The sequence below is a fragment of the Heterocephalus glaber genome, unplaced genomic scaffold (genome assembly GCF_053883595.1).
Source record: "Heterocephalus glaber isolate CG9 unplaced genomic scaffold, H.glaber_assembly_v1.0 deba00001547, whole genome shotgun sequence".
Lineage (NCBI taxonomy): Eukaryota > Metazoa > Chordata > Mammalia > Rodentia > Bathyergidae > Heterocephalus > Heterocephalus glaber.
This window is the reverse complement of record NW_028258340.1, coordinates 10,673,292-10,687,595: the sequence shown is the minus strand read 5'-3', so window position 1 is coordinate 10,687,595 and position 14,304 is coordinate 10,673,292. Positions and strand designations below refer to the sequence as shown.

General features: G+C 37.5%; 1 protein-coding gene across 2 annotated transcripts in view; it reads right to left on the bottom strand.

The window, feature by feature from the left end:
* Srpx (sushi repeat containing protein X-linked) overlaps window positions 1-14,304 on the bottom strand; it is a 106,929-nt gene that overhangs the window by 14,393 nt on the left and 78,232 nt on the right. For both annotated transcript variants that reach the window (XM_004850028.3, XM_013074019.3), the window contains 2 exons: window positions 12,652-12,785; window positions 10,201-10,322 (listed from right to left, as the gene is read on the bottom strand). In XM_004850028.3, coding sequence (XP_004850085.1) covers window positions 10,201-10,322; window positions 12,652-12,785 — 256 coding nt within the window. The remainder of the gene's footprint in view (window positions 1-10,200; window positions 10,323-12,651; window positions 12,786-14,304) is intronic.

The following is a 14,304-nucleotide window of genomic DNA, read 5'->3' as shown; positions in this document are numbered from 1 at the left end:
ATGTCCTACCTGTTGTAATTAGTTGTTTTCCCTTACATGACAACACTGAGATTGTCTGAGAACATGACCATAACTATAGTCCAGTACCAAAGGACTGGGTGCTGAGCCAAATAAATATCAACTTCTGATCCTTAAGAAATTGGAAAGGTAGGATCTTGGGACAGGCACAAAGACTAAGAATCACATACACCCAGAAGACATCTCTGAGAAATACACATTTCCTAGGGAAGCCTTGATACCAGTGTTAAAGCTAACTGCCATAAGAAATTTACAAGCATCAACACAGAAAATGAAATAAAATTTAAAAATAGAAAATGACAAGATGCATAAGCAACATGCAATGTCTGACCTCCAGCCCACCTAGGAAAAGTCCAGGAGACAAAAAGATAGAGGAAATCATAAGTCACTCATCTAAATTTTCTGAGACGATAGAAGCAAAAGAAAATAGATGCATGATGTTATAGAGAAAATAATCTGTCAGATAAAAAACAAATGATAATCAAAATGAAAGACATGCTCAATGAATCTAGTACAAACACAGATTAAAAAATAGAGGAGCTTAGGAAAATGATGGAAACCATGAATGCCCAACATAGGAAAGAATTGGAATTCAGGAAACAGATTCAAACAGATATCCAGGAAGTTAAAAATTCTATTGAAAATATACACAATAGATTGAACAAAGGTGAGGACAGAATTTCTAAACTACAAGACAGGAATGCAGTTAATGTTAACGGCCATGAAAAGGAAGATATCTTAAAAATGGCATGAGACTATGAAAAGTCAATCCAACAATTGCAAGGTGATGCAAAGGACAATATAACATCGACCGGGGTCAATGAGAGAGTTGGAGATAGTGCAAATGTCATTCAAAGCCTGTGCAAAGAAGTAATGGCAGAAAACTTTCCAAACATGGAAAAAATAATTAGACACATAAATAAGTGAGGGATATAAAACTCCAATGAGCCATGACCAAAATAAATCTACACCAAGACATACAATTATCAATAACCCAAAATTCACCACAAGAACAGACTATAAAAAGCTGTTACAAAAAAAAAATCACCTATAAAGGAAAGCCCATCAGAATCACAGCAGACTTCTCAACACAAAACTTTAAGTCAAGGAGAGTTTGCACTGAAGTATTTCAGGTTCTGAAAGAAAAAGACCTCCAGCCCAGATTGATGTACTCTGCAAAACTATCTTTCAAATTTAATGAAGAAAGAAGATACTTTCTGGATTAAAGATCTAAATATTAAGACAGAAACACTAAACTTGCTGGAAGATAAGTTAGGCAGAACTTTTGAAGACATTGGCATAGGAAAAGACTTCATGAACAAAACCTCAGTAGCACGGGAACTAGCAGAAAGAATCAACAACTGGGATCTCATCTTATTTAAAAGCTACTGCACTGCAAAAGAAACCACCCACAGAGCTAACAGACAACCTACAATATGGGAAAACATTTTAGCAGCTGTACCTCAGACAAAGGATTACTATCTAGAATATATAAAGAATTGAAAAAAATCAGACCCCCCAAATTCAAAGACCCAATTCAAAAATGGGCATCTGAAATGAACAGACATTTCTCAGACAAAGAAGTAAAAGCAGCAAATAAATATATGAAAAAATGTTCAACATCACTGGTCATTCGAGAGATGTAGATGAAAACAACACTGAGATTTCATCTCACCCCAGAAAGAATGGCTGCTATCATGAAATCAACCAATAACAAATGCTGGCTGGGGTGTGGGGAGAAAGGAACCCTTCTCCATTGTTGGTGGGAGTGCAGACTGGTGCAACCACTGTGGAAATCAGTATGGAGATACCTCAAAGAACTAGGACTAGAGGTCCCATTTGACCCAGCTACTCCTCTGCTGGGTATCTTCCCAAAAGAATTAAAAGAATCATAACCCAGCAATGTATGTGCACCCATGTTCATAGAGGCACAGTTTGTAGTAGCTAAAACTTGGAAGCAACCCAAATGCCCATCAACTGGAAACTGGATAAAGAAAATGTGGTTTTTTAATAAAATGGAGTAGTACTCAGCCATAAAGAACAAAAAACTAGAGTTATTTATAGCTAAACAGATGCATATCGAGGCCATACTCTTAAGTGAAATAAATAGGACACACATGTGTAAATACCAAATAGTTTCTCTAGTGTGAGAAACTGATAGTGTAAACAAGGGTTAAAATGATTAAAATGAATAATTGATAATCTGAAATAGGAAAAAGGTTCAAAGACGAAGGGGTGAAGGGACGGGGAGGGGGAAGGAAAAGAGGGAAAGAAAAAACTATGAGAAAAGAAAAAAAAATGGAAATGATGTCTATGTAAATAGGGAAGGGTGGAGGGGGTGAAGGGTGCACAGGTAATGGGGAAAAAAAATACGAACCAAGATATATCATGTACAGGTACAAACACCCAGTGATAAATGCAAATGAATTGTATACCTAAAATGTACCAATCAAAGAACTAAAAAAAAAAGAAAGAAGATACTTCCATGAAAAAGAACAACTGAAGAAATTCATGACCACTAAACCAGCTCTACAAAATGCCCTGAAAGGTATTTTAGAAAGAGATAATGAAGACCACAACTCCAAGAACACCAATAGAAAGAAGCCACCAGGCAGGGCAAACAATTAAACAGAGGGGAAAGATAGGAACCAACAGCAGGAAAATAAAATGACAAGGATAAGCCAATATATTTCAAAAGAAACAGACTGGCAGAATGGATCAGAAAACAAGATCCAACAATTTGCCGCATAGAGGAAATACATTTAACTCAAAAAGAAATTCATAGACTGAAAATGACAGGATACAGACAAAGTGGATTTCAAGCCAAGACTGATTAAGAGAGACAAAGAAGGTCACTACATCTTTGTAAAGGGAAGAATACAAGAGGAAGAGAAAACAATCATGAATATATATTCACCAAATGCCAGTGTACCCAATTATGTAAAACAAATGTTAATGGACATTAAAAATCAAATAAGCACTAATACAATTGTAATGGGGGATCTCAATACCCCACTGTCACAAATAGATCAACTAGAAAAAAAATCAACAAAAATCTCAGAACAGAACCAAACCCATGAACAAATGGACTTAGTGGATGTCTTACAGAATGTTCTACCCCACAACATCAGAATACACATTCTTCTCAGCTGCACATAAGATGTTCTCCGAAATAGACCACAAACTAGTCCATAGAACATGCTTAAGTAAATGCAAAATAATTAAAATTATCCCAGGCATGGATTTAGCTCAGTGGTTTTGCCGCCTGCTGCGCAAGCGCAAGGACCCGAGTTCGATCCCCTGTACCAAAAAAAAAACTATCCCAGGCATATTATGTGACCATAGTGCAATGAAATTGGAAATCAATGGCAAAAGAAACTACAAAAACTGCATAAACACATGGAAATTAAATAAGACTTTCCTGAAAAACCAATGGGTCACAGATGAAATTAAAGAAGAAATTAAATAGTATGTACAATTAAATGATAATGCCAATACAACATACTGGAACCTATGGGATGCAATGAAAGCAGTCCTAAGAGGAAAATTTGTAACAGTAAATTCTCACATCAGGAAAACAGAACAAGCTCAAATAAACAACCTAATGTTAAGCCTCAAACATCTAGAAAAAGAAGAATAAGTCAAGCCAAAATTCATACAAGGGAGGAAATTATAAAGATCAGAGGGGAAATTACTACAATAGAGACTAAGGTAAGACGACCGAGGATTAATGAATCGAAGAGTTGGTGCTTTGAAAGATTAAATAAAAGGGATAAACCCTTAGCCAACCTTATCAAATAAAAGGAAAGAAAAGATTCAAATCCATGCAATTAGGAATGAAAAGGGTAAAGTCACAATGGATCCTGTAGAAATCCAGATGATCATCCATACCTACTTCGAGCACCTGTACTCTATTTAGATGGAAAACACAGAATAAATGGACAGATTTCTAGATATATATGAATTACCAAAGCTGAATCAAAAAGATATAAATATTCTAAGTAACCCAATATAAGTCAATGACATTGAAATTGCAGCTAAAATCTTACCAACAAAGAAAATCCCAGGTCCTGATGGTTTCACTGCTGAATTCTACAAGAAATTTAGAGAAGGTCTAATGCCATTACTCTTCAAACTCTTCAGTGAAATTGAAAGAGAAGCAATACTCCCAAAATCATTCCTGAAAGCAAATATTACCCTGATACCAAAATCAGAGAAAGACCCAACCATAAAAGAGAACTACAGGCCAATCTCCCTAATAAATATGGATGCAAAAATCCTCAATAAGATACTGGCAAACAGGATATAGCAAATCATCAAAAAGATTATACACTATGACCAAGTAGGATTCATCCCAGGGATCCAGGGATGATTCAACATTTGCAAATCAATATATGTGATACACCATATTAACAAAGCCAAGGACAAAAACCATATGATCATCTCAATAGATGCAGAAAAAGTATTTGACAAAGTCAAATAAATGGTCTTTATCTCAATCTGATAAAAGCCATCGATGACAAACCAACAGCCAACATCATACTAAATAGTCAAAAATTAAAAGCTTTCCCTCTAAAATCAGGAACAAGACATGGATGTCCATTATCACCACTCCTATTCAATATAGCTCTGGAAATATTTGCCAGAGCATTTTGACAAGAGAAAGAAATAAAAGGAATAAAGATGGGAAAGGAAGAATTTAAATTATCATTATTTGAAGATGTCATGATACATTACACAGAAGACACCAAAAAGTTCACCAAAAGACTTCTTGATGTAATAATGGAATTCAGTAGCATAGGGATACAAAGTGAACACTCAACAATTAATAGCACTCCTGTACACAACTAACTCACTGAGAGGGAAGTTAGTGAAATAATATCTTTCACAATATCACTAAAAAATGAAATACATAGGAATCAATCTCACAAAAGAAGTAAAAGATCTTTACATTGAAAATTATGGTACTCTGAAAAAGGAAATCGAAGAGGATATCAGACAATGGAAAGATATCCCTTGCTCATGGGTAGAAAGAACCAACATAGTGAAAATGGCCATACTCACAAAATTGATTTAATACAATCCCAATCAAAATACTACTAGCATACCTTACAGAACTAGAGAAATCATTCCTAAAATTCATTTGGAATTAGAAGAGACCTAGATTAGCAAAAATAATTCTGGGCAGCAACGGCAAGGTGGGAGGCATCACAATCCCTGACGACTCAAAATAATACTACGGATATTCTGTGATAAAAACAGCATGGTATTGGCAAAAACAAAAGACAAAACAAACAAACAAAGATCAATGGAACAGACTAGAAGATGCAGAAAGAACCACAAACACACTCAGCCACCTTTCTTTGATAAAGGGGTCAAACATGTTCACTGGAAGAAAGATAGCCTCTTTAATAAATAGCGCTGGAAGGGCTGGGGTTTTAGCTCAGTGGTTCCACTGCCTGCCTTGCAAGTGCAAGGTTCTGAGTTTGATCCCCGGTACCAAAAATAAATAAATGAATAGTGCTGGAAAGACTGGCTTTCCACATGCCAAAGACTAAAACTAGACCCATTTCTCTCACCATGCACTAAACTAAAATCAAAATAGATTAAAGATCTAAATATTAAAACAGAAACACTAATTTTAAATATTAAGAAAATAAATGAAAAAGAAAAAGCTCCCTGCCCTCTTTGATGTTCAGTTCAACTAAAATTGAAATGGATCAAAGATCTAAATATTAAAACAGAAACACTAAATCTGCTGGAAGAAAGAATAGGTAGAACGCTTGAGGATATAGGAGTAGGCAAAGACTTCATGAACAAAAGTCAGACCACAAGGAAAATACTACAAAGAATCAACATCTAGGATCTCATATTATTGAAAAGCTTTTGCACAGCAAAAGAAATCACCAACAGAGTCAAAAGACAACCCACAGAGTGGAAAAATATTTTACCAGCTATTCCTCAGACAAAGGACTAATATCTAGAACATAAAGAACTGAAAAAGATAAGCCCATCCAAATTTAAAGACCCCCCCAAAATGGACATCTGAGATGAATACACACTTTTCAGATGAAGTAGAAATAGCAAATGAAAACATGAAAAAATGTTCGTCATTTGAGAGATGCAAATGAAAACAACACTGAGATTCTATCTCGCTACAGAAAGAATGGCTATTATCAAGAAGTCAACCAATAACAACTGCTGGTGGTGCTGTGCGGAAAAAGGAACCTTTCTCCACTGTTGATGGGAGTGTAAACTGGTGTGACCACTGTGGAAATCGGTGTGGAGATTCCTCAAAAAACTAGGACTAGAGGTCCCATTTGACCCAGCTATTCCCCTTCTGGGTAACTTCCCTGAAGAATTAAAAGCATCATATCACAGCAATATACATGCGCTCATGTTTATAGCAACACAGTTTGTAATAGCTACATCTTGGAAACAACCCAAATGCCTATCAACTGATGGATGCATAAAAAAGATATTTTTTTAATATAATGGAGTACTAGTCAGCCATAAATAAGGATAAACTTGAGACATTTCTAGGTAAATGAATGCACCTTGAGAACATATTCTTAAGTGAAATAAATCGAACACACATGTGTAAATATTGCATTATCTCTCTAGTGTGAGAAACTGAAAGTGTAAATAATGATCCAAAAGAATAATAGATATTGTGAAATTGGAAGAAATTATTCAAAATTATACCAAATGTGAGATACTTTGTTAATAATTAAAATGTTTTATGCAAAAAAGATATAGTATTATTAAGAAATGAGCTGAGCAATAGATTAGCAATTGAAAATACATTCCTTCTACCGCCTGCCTTACAAGCGCGAGGACCTGAATTCGATCGCCGGTACTAAAAAAAAAAAAATATATATATATATATATATATATATATATATATATATATATTCTTTTAAGATCATGATACACAATGCATTTACCAATGTTATTCTCTAATAATTTTTATGAAAAAATATTTTTTCATAGAAGAGCTTTTATATTTTCTTCATTAATATCTACTTGTATTACATAAAAATAAAAAAAATTTAAAACAAAAAATAAGTAAATAAAATACCACCCTTGTGTTTTCTAAGGTTCACATAAGTACCTATTTCTAGACACTAACTTATTCTAATTTTATATTAAAATAGTTCAATATAAAACAATTCTATCTGCTAAGTTCTTTGTGCCACACTGATGTGTCTAATTACAGGGCCATGCATGCAAATTCATGAGATAATGCATCTGAGTGGTCATCTCTGTGTGATGTTTACCTGGACTAAACACTGACTCTCTTAAAAGCTGCTTGGCAAAATTTTTGTTTCAAAACTGTGATACCTTTGGACAAACACTAAACTAGTGGTTCTCATAGTGTGGCCTTTTGGGAACTTGCTAGAAATACAAAATCTTAAGCCCTACCCCAGACCTTCTAAATCAGAATCCCTGGGGCCTAGCAATTTGTTTCAACAAGTTCCCCAGGCTTAAGTTTGAGTATCACTGCACAGTTCATTTAAGCAACTTGTTAACTAAACCATTTTTAACTTGCAGTAGGTCCAATCTATACAATCTGAATGATAAAATGTCTTTTTCATAAATCAGAATTTTTCTGTTCCTCAAAGGTAAACAGTTTAAAATCTCATCAAGATTTTATGAAGATTACATATCTTAGAGAGATCTGCTATTCAAAGAAGAACATTAAGCAATGTCTATAATAGACTTTTTATATAAAACACTGACACAGGATATAGGGTGGCTTGTTTTTTTCCCTTTATATTTTTGGTGTGTGTGTGTGTTGTAGTAATGGGGATTGAACCTAGGGCCACAAGAATGCTAAGCACAAGCTCTACTGCTGACCTATACCCCCAGCCAGTTCTTAAAATTTTATTTCATGACAGGGTCTCAGTAAGGTGCCCAAGCTGGCCTCAAATTTGTGATCCTCCCTGTCTCAGCCTCCTGACTAGCTGGAATTACGGGCATGTGCCACTGTGCCCTGTAAAGCAACAGCTTTGTAAAGCCTCCTTTAGTCATGCTCATTATAAATTTTTAGATATAAACACAATCCTTGTCTTGAGTTTTGCAGACTTTAACTTAAAGTATTAGTAATTGTAAAAACACTCTTAAAGTCTATAACCCTCTGCAAAGAGTACAGTTGTTTCCATCAAATTTGGAGGCATTTAGTTCCTTTACTTCGCACCAATATGGTGCCTATCACTGTGTTAGGTACTGAGTAGCAAATATTGGAAAAATTCTGGTACTACCCTCCTCAAGTGTTACACTCTATAATGGTACTATGCAAATGTAGTAGGGTTACAAAAATACAAAAGCTTGTGAATGTTCTCTGCCTCTTCTTATTCTCAGCCAACAAGAGAGAATTCAGGCATCCTCGTTTTTATTTTCCCATCTCTAGTACTCTGAGATTTTTGCAATGGAAGAGATGGGGATAATTCTTTTTGGTTGCTAAGAGGTAGAAATAAAACATGGAACTGGTCAAAGGCAGCTAGAAAATAGGAAAATTAGAGAAATAAGGTATTGTGTCCAACTATAACATCATTTGGTAAGAATATGTCTCTATCATTTAATGTCTTAAGGAATTTCTGTGAACCTTTCTGAACACCTATGATAGGGCTCACTAAATATCATTTTACTTTCTTTCTGGGAATATAGGAAAAATCATATTTCCCAGCCTCCCTTGAAGTTCAATTGCCATCATGTGGCCAGTTCTGGCCAATGGACTGGAAGAGTAAGTGATGTGCGACACTTTCAAGGTGAAGCAGAAAAGAGTAGGTATGTGTTACAGTTCGCATACTGAAAGCCTTCCAAAGGCCCATGTGTTAAAAGTTTGGCTCCTGGGATGGCTCTTTTGGGAGATGTTGGATCTCTTGAGAGGTGAAGACTAATGTGACATCCTTAGGTCATTTGCAGGTGTGCATTCAAAATGGATTATGGAACCCTCATCTCTCAGTCTTTATCTGTTCCCTGGCTCTTGATGCAAGCAGTTTGCTCACCATGTGCTTCTCCCATGGTATGCCATCCTTGCTAGAGACACAAAGCAATGGAGCTACCTGATTTCAGGCTGGAACCTTTGGAACCATAAGCTAAATAAACCTTTTCTTTTTAAAAGTTAATTGCTTTGAGTATTTTGTTATAGTAATATGCAGCTGACTGATAGGATGGCAAACTTTTTTAAAGACGAATACCCAGGCTGCAATCCAAAATTCACTTATTTATCGCAAAGTACCAACACTGCAATTAAACTTGAATACTGAGGTTTTAGTTGAGAAAAAAAAAACAACTGTTATCCAATGCATGGCTGCTGGGGTGACCTGACTCACATGCTAACAGAGAAGGCTCTGCATGCCCACTGTGGCATTCATGCCATAAGTTCACCACTACTGGTTATAGTTTGTTTTCATTCTCTCTCTCTTCCCTTTTTGCAGAAACCCGGGAGCATGTGTTTTGCTGTTGATTTACAAAACAGTGTAGCCATCTGGGACCCTCAGAACAGAGATCTGTACCTCCTCTGCAATGTGAGAGAAAAAGGTAGGCAAGAAAGAAAGATTGTAAAGAGTATATTTTAGCCTAATTATCCATTTCACAGTGCTCAAGAGATGCAAGTAAAAATTTGGGTTATACTGAAATTATATGTTGGCTGTTGAATTCTGCTTCTTTATACATCATTACTCTGGGACTGAACACTATGGTTCTAGCTTTATCAGTGTAAACAAAATAAAATACAAATGTTAAAATAAGGGTGTGGGCAAGTGCTCAGAAAGCACGGAGGGAAAAAGGAGGCCAAGCCTGGAAAGGCTAATTGGATGCCTGCACTCCTAATAAGAGCAAGAATTGTTTAGGTCCTTTTTACAGATCCTCCTCCGCTACTAATGCAACACACACACACACACACACACACACTCACACACACACACAGACAAAGCAAAAACACTTGGTCACTTGGTCACAAGGGGAAAAAAAGAAAACACTGGTAATTGCCCACTGCATAATTTACTTGGACAAGTAGCAATAGGCCAGTTAATATGGTTATAATTTCCCAGAATAAAAGCAATTAAATACTGAAGGTTTCCTGAACTCAATACTGAACAGAAAGAAGTCAGAGAACACAATGAGATACAAATGGATTTATAGGGGATCAAATTTAACAGCAGAACTTCCCCCTACCTGAGCTGCAGAGCTAGGGGTGCAGGCATAATCTTTGCTCTTATCCTTCCAGTGAGGGTCGGGTACACACCCACCAGCTCCACCACTGTGATATGTCGGAGATCCAGGCCACACTGTGCTTGCTGGAGGAGAGAACCAATAGGAGAAATGTATGTACAGCTAAAGAAAAAGACCTCCATGTCAAGCTTTAGACTGACAGAAGCAGCAATGGTCTGTTTGTGGAAGGTTCTTTGCCCACTCCTAACGATCCCCAAAACAATTAAGAAATTGAGGTTAAATGAGTGGCTATAAAACATAAATACCTCCTTAAAGGAATCATTCAGAAATAAATAGCTTAGCAATGGAATATTGAAAACCTAAGCAAAATGGCAGTTGATGGTATTTCCAGAGTGAGACCTTGCATGAGTCAAATTTCCTAAATAGTGTCCAAGATCACCATGTAAGATTCTAACCTTGTCTTTGCAAGGAAAGAAGACTATTTCCAGAGTCTCCTTCTCTGCCTTTGTTTCCACCCTCTACATCCCCCTGCCCAATGCTCCCACACCGACACCAGGTGAAAACAAGGCTAAAAGTTCCAGCCCTTGAAGCTGGCTGTTGGCAAGAGTCTCGGGACCCATGTGGCCGAACCACCCATGTGGCAAGAGGTCTCACCAGGAGTGGCATTGGCCAGAAGAGACAAATAATTACCCATTAGATGAATCTGGCTGAATGGAAAAATAAATTTTAAAGTCTTAAATTATTGGAACGCCACATGACTTGTACCACAATTCCACTGAAACATCCCTATATAGAGTGACAAAATTGGTAGAAAAGTTAATAAGGGTAAAAATGCACTTTTCTATTATTCTAACTGAAATGACTAAGTCAATCAAACCTTTCTGGAAGGCTCTTATTAAAATACAAATTTTAATTGAGAGGAGAAGTTCACATATAAAAGTATCTTGATGGAAAACATCATATCCAACTATTTACTTAGTAACTTAGCAAGTACCTGAAGAAAAAGGGATAAAGAAAGGCAGAGCATAGCAAATATTTTCTGCAAAAACCCAGAGAGTAGATATTTTAGGTTTTCACAGGCCGGATGGCCTCTATCCCAAGTATCAAACCCTGCCATTGTAGTGCAAAAGCAGCCATAAATGAATGTGTGTTGTGTCCAATAAAGTTTAACTTACAAAACCCAGCTATGGGCAAAATTTAACCCATGGGTCTTAGTTTACTGATAAAGAAAAACAAGGTGTTTGGTTGGCTTATTCATTTTTCTGTGGAACAAGAAGAGTTCAGGGAATGTACATCCATGAAATAGGCTGCAATGCCAATTTCCCATACACAAGAGGGGTGAACTTCTGTTTTCTGAAGAGCAAGCCCCTAAATGAGAGAAGGTGATTGAAGGAGAGGTCAGGTGGCAGGGGCTGGGGCTACAGATGTTATAACTTTGGTTCCTATCAAGGGAGCTCAAAAACTTGTGTATGGCTCTTTAGAGTTCATGGGCAATCAAGTTCATGGAATAGTGAAGAAAGACTTATTATTCTTTATGTTAATGCTCACACAAGTAGTAAATTGTAGTCTTTGATTAAACCAAGATTGTTCTAAACACTTAGTTCTAGTCACAGTAACAAATGAATGATTCTCAAAATATATGTGCAGCACCATTGTATCTGTGACACAGCATACATCCTGTCCCTTGAGCTTTCAGTCAGGTTGGCCACTCTCATTGCAATCCAGCTTCAGCACAAAATTGAGCAAATTCTGGTCTGATCCTTACAGTTTGGGGCCCAGCAAATCCTGGGCCCAGAATGCTGGTTGCTTCATTTAGCAGTTACAAAATTTACACAGTGCACAAGGGCACATTTCCTGGAAAAGTATTCCCCAAACTTTAAAATGCTTAGAAATCACATTTATTAAAATGTAGATTCTGATATAGGAAGTCTAGGGCAGGCCTGGGAATGTGCATGTCTAAGAAATGCCCAGGTGATGCTAATACTGCTGGTCCAGAAACCACACATTGAGAATTGCTGTTCTGAGAGACGGCTGTCACTCTCTGAGGAATACTGTGAGAGCTGGCAAAATTCCATGGGGAAGAATTCAGACGATCAGGCCTAAGCCTGGGCCAGCCATTTGCACAGACAACTGATTAATCACCTCCAGCCTGGGTGTATCCTGGGAAGGTTCAGCAAAACCAATTGTCCCAGGGCCTGACCAATATGTCAATTAAGCTTATTAGTGAAGACAAACAAATCTCATTAGTTGGAAAATGATTGGATTAGCGCTGGGTAGTCAATGTAAATCAGGTTATGCTCCAGTACCAGAAATGAATAGTTAGATCTAAATTGGTGGTTCCTGAAACTCACTCTAAAACGATCAGGTGCTGAGTGTGGCCTTCATTTCAATGAAATGCCTAGGCTTTTCCTGGTAGAGGTCTCCCTCCCACCTTAGCCCTACTCAAGGACTCACCTGCAGCATTCCCAGCTGCAGCCGGTAGAGAAGGTTTCGGGCTGTGGGTGTGGACACAATGAGAAGTCTCCTTTTCTCATAAAACTGGTCCAGAAGTGCAGCTGCCGACCTAACCCCAACGTTGACATTCATGGCTGTAATTAGAAGTGGCTACATGGGTCAGGAACCTTCTGCATGTCTGGCTCAGCATAGCTTGTGATGACACACAAAACCATGTATATTAGAAGCAGACACTGAGATAAGGATTCAAATGTAAGTAGTTTATTTGAGAAGTGGTCCAAGAAGCACTGGTACAGGAGTGGGAAAGTGTATTAGTTTCCTCTTGCTGCTATAAAAAGTCCCCCTAAACTTAGTGGCTTGATATAACACAAACTTATTCTCTTCAGTCCTGGAGGTCAAAAATCCAAAATAAATTTCACTGGGCTAAAAATCAAGGTGTCACCAGGCTGTGTTCTGGGAGAGAATCTGTTTCCTTGTCTATCAGCATCTAGAAGCCACCTTCATTCTTTAGTTCACAAGTCTTTTTTCCATTTTCAGAGACAGCCATGTAACATTTTCAAATTTGTCTTCTCACTGATCTCTCCATCATCTCTATCTGAATCTGTTGGCAGTTCTGCTACCTTATGTAAGGACCTTTGTGATTACTTTGGACTCAATGGATACTCTAAAATACTCTGCCCATCTTAAAATCCTTAACTTAATCATATCTACAAAGTCCATGGAAGACAGCATATCCACAGATTTAGACAATTAGGATATGCACATCTTTGGAGCCCCATTATTTTGCCTACCTCTGGAAATGAGACAAAGAAGGGAAGTAAGCAATATTGAGTGCATTATGAAGCAAGTCATTGCTATGGGGATCTGGAAGTCAATTCCACTGGGTTACTTTGGGGGAAAGCATACCACATACTTCAGAGTGATTCCATTAGAGGAATGAGCGAACTGGGGTGCTTATATCCCAATTGCTGCATCACCAGCTGTTGACTGCTTAGGGGGGCACTAATTGTCTGTCACTCCCAGCTGGTACTATGCATGGGCACATAATGCCCCCAAGCCTGGAAAAAAACTCACAGAGAGTGACCCAGGTCCTTGCAGTAATAGTCTTTTGAATGTAGCTAGGAATGTCAAAGCCATATAGGCCAAGCACCACAGTACAGTATCTGCTTGGGAAGGAATATAAGAAAGCACAAGGGTGAGAGAATAAGCAATGGACAGACTGACTCTGGAATGGCCCAGAATCTCCAAAGTGGACCTCTTTGGTGCAGAAGGGACAGAGAAATGTGGGGAACAGAGAGCCACAGAGAAAAAAATACGGCTATGGAGAACATGGGACAAGGCATTTTAAAGATAGGCAGGCAACTGGGCCGGGGATGTAGCTCAGCAGTGCCACACCTGCCTGGCAAGCACAAGGTCCTGAGTTCAATCTCCAGTACCGGGAAAAAAAATAGGTAGGCAATTTAAACAACCAATCCCAATTGATTAGCTAATCAGGGTCAATGAAGGGTATTTAATACTTCGGTCAGCAAACAGGTCTGGCCCTGAAGAAGAAATAATAGGAGTAAAATGAAATTCTATGCATGGTTTATAATCTTTGTGTTCCTATTTCAAACCTTATAGTATAGCACTATAGTATTTGTTCATTCATACATT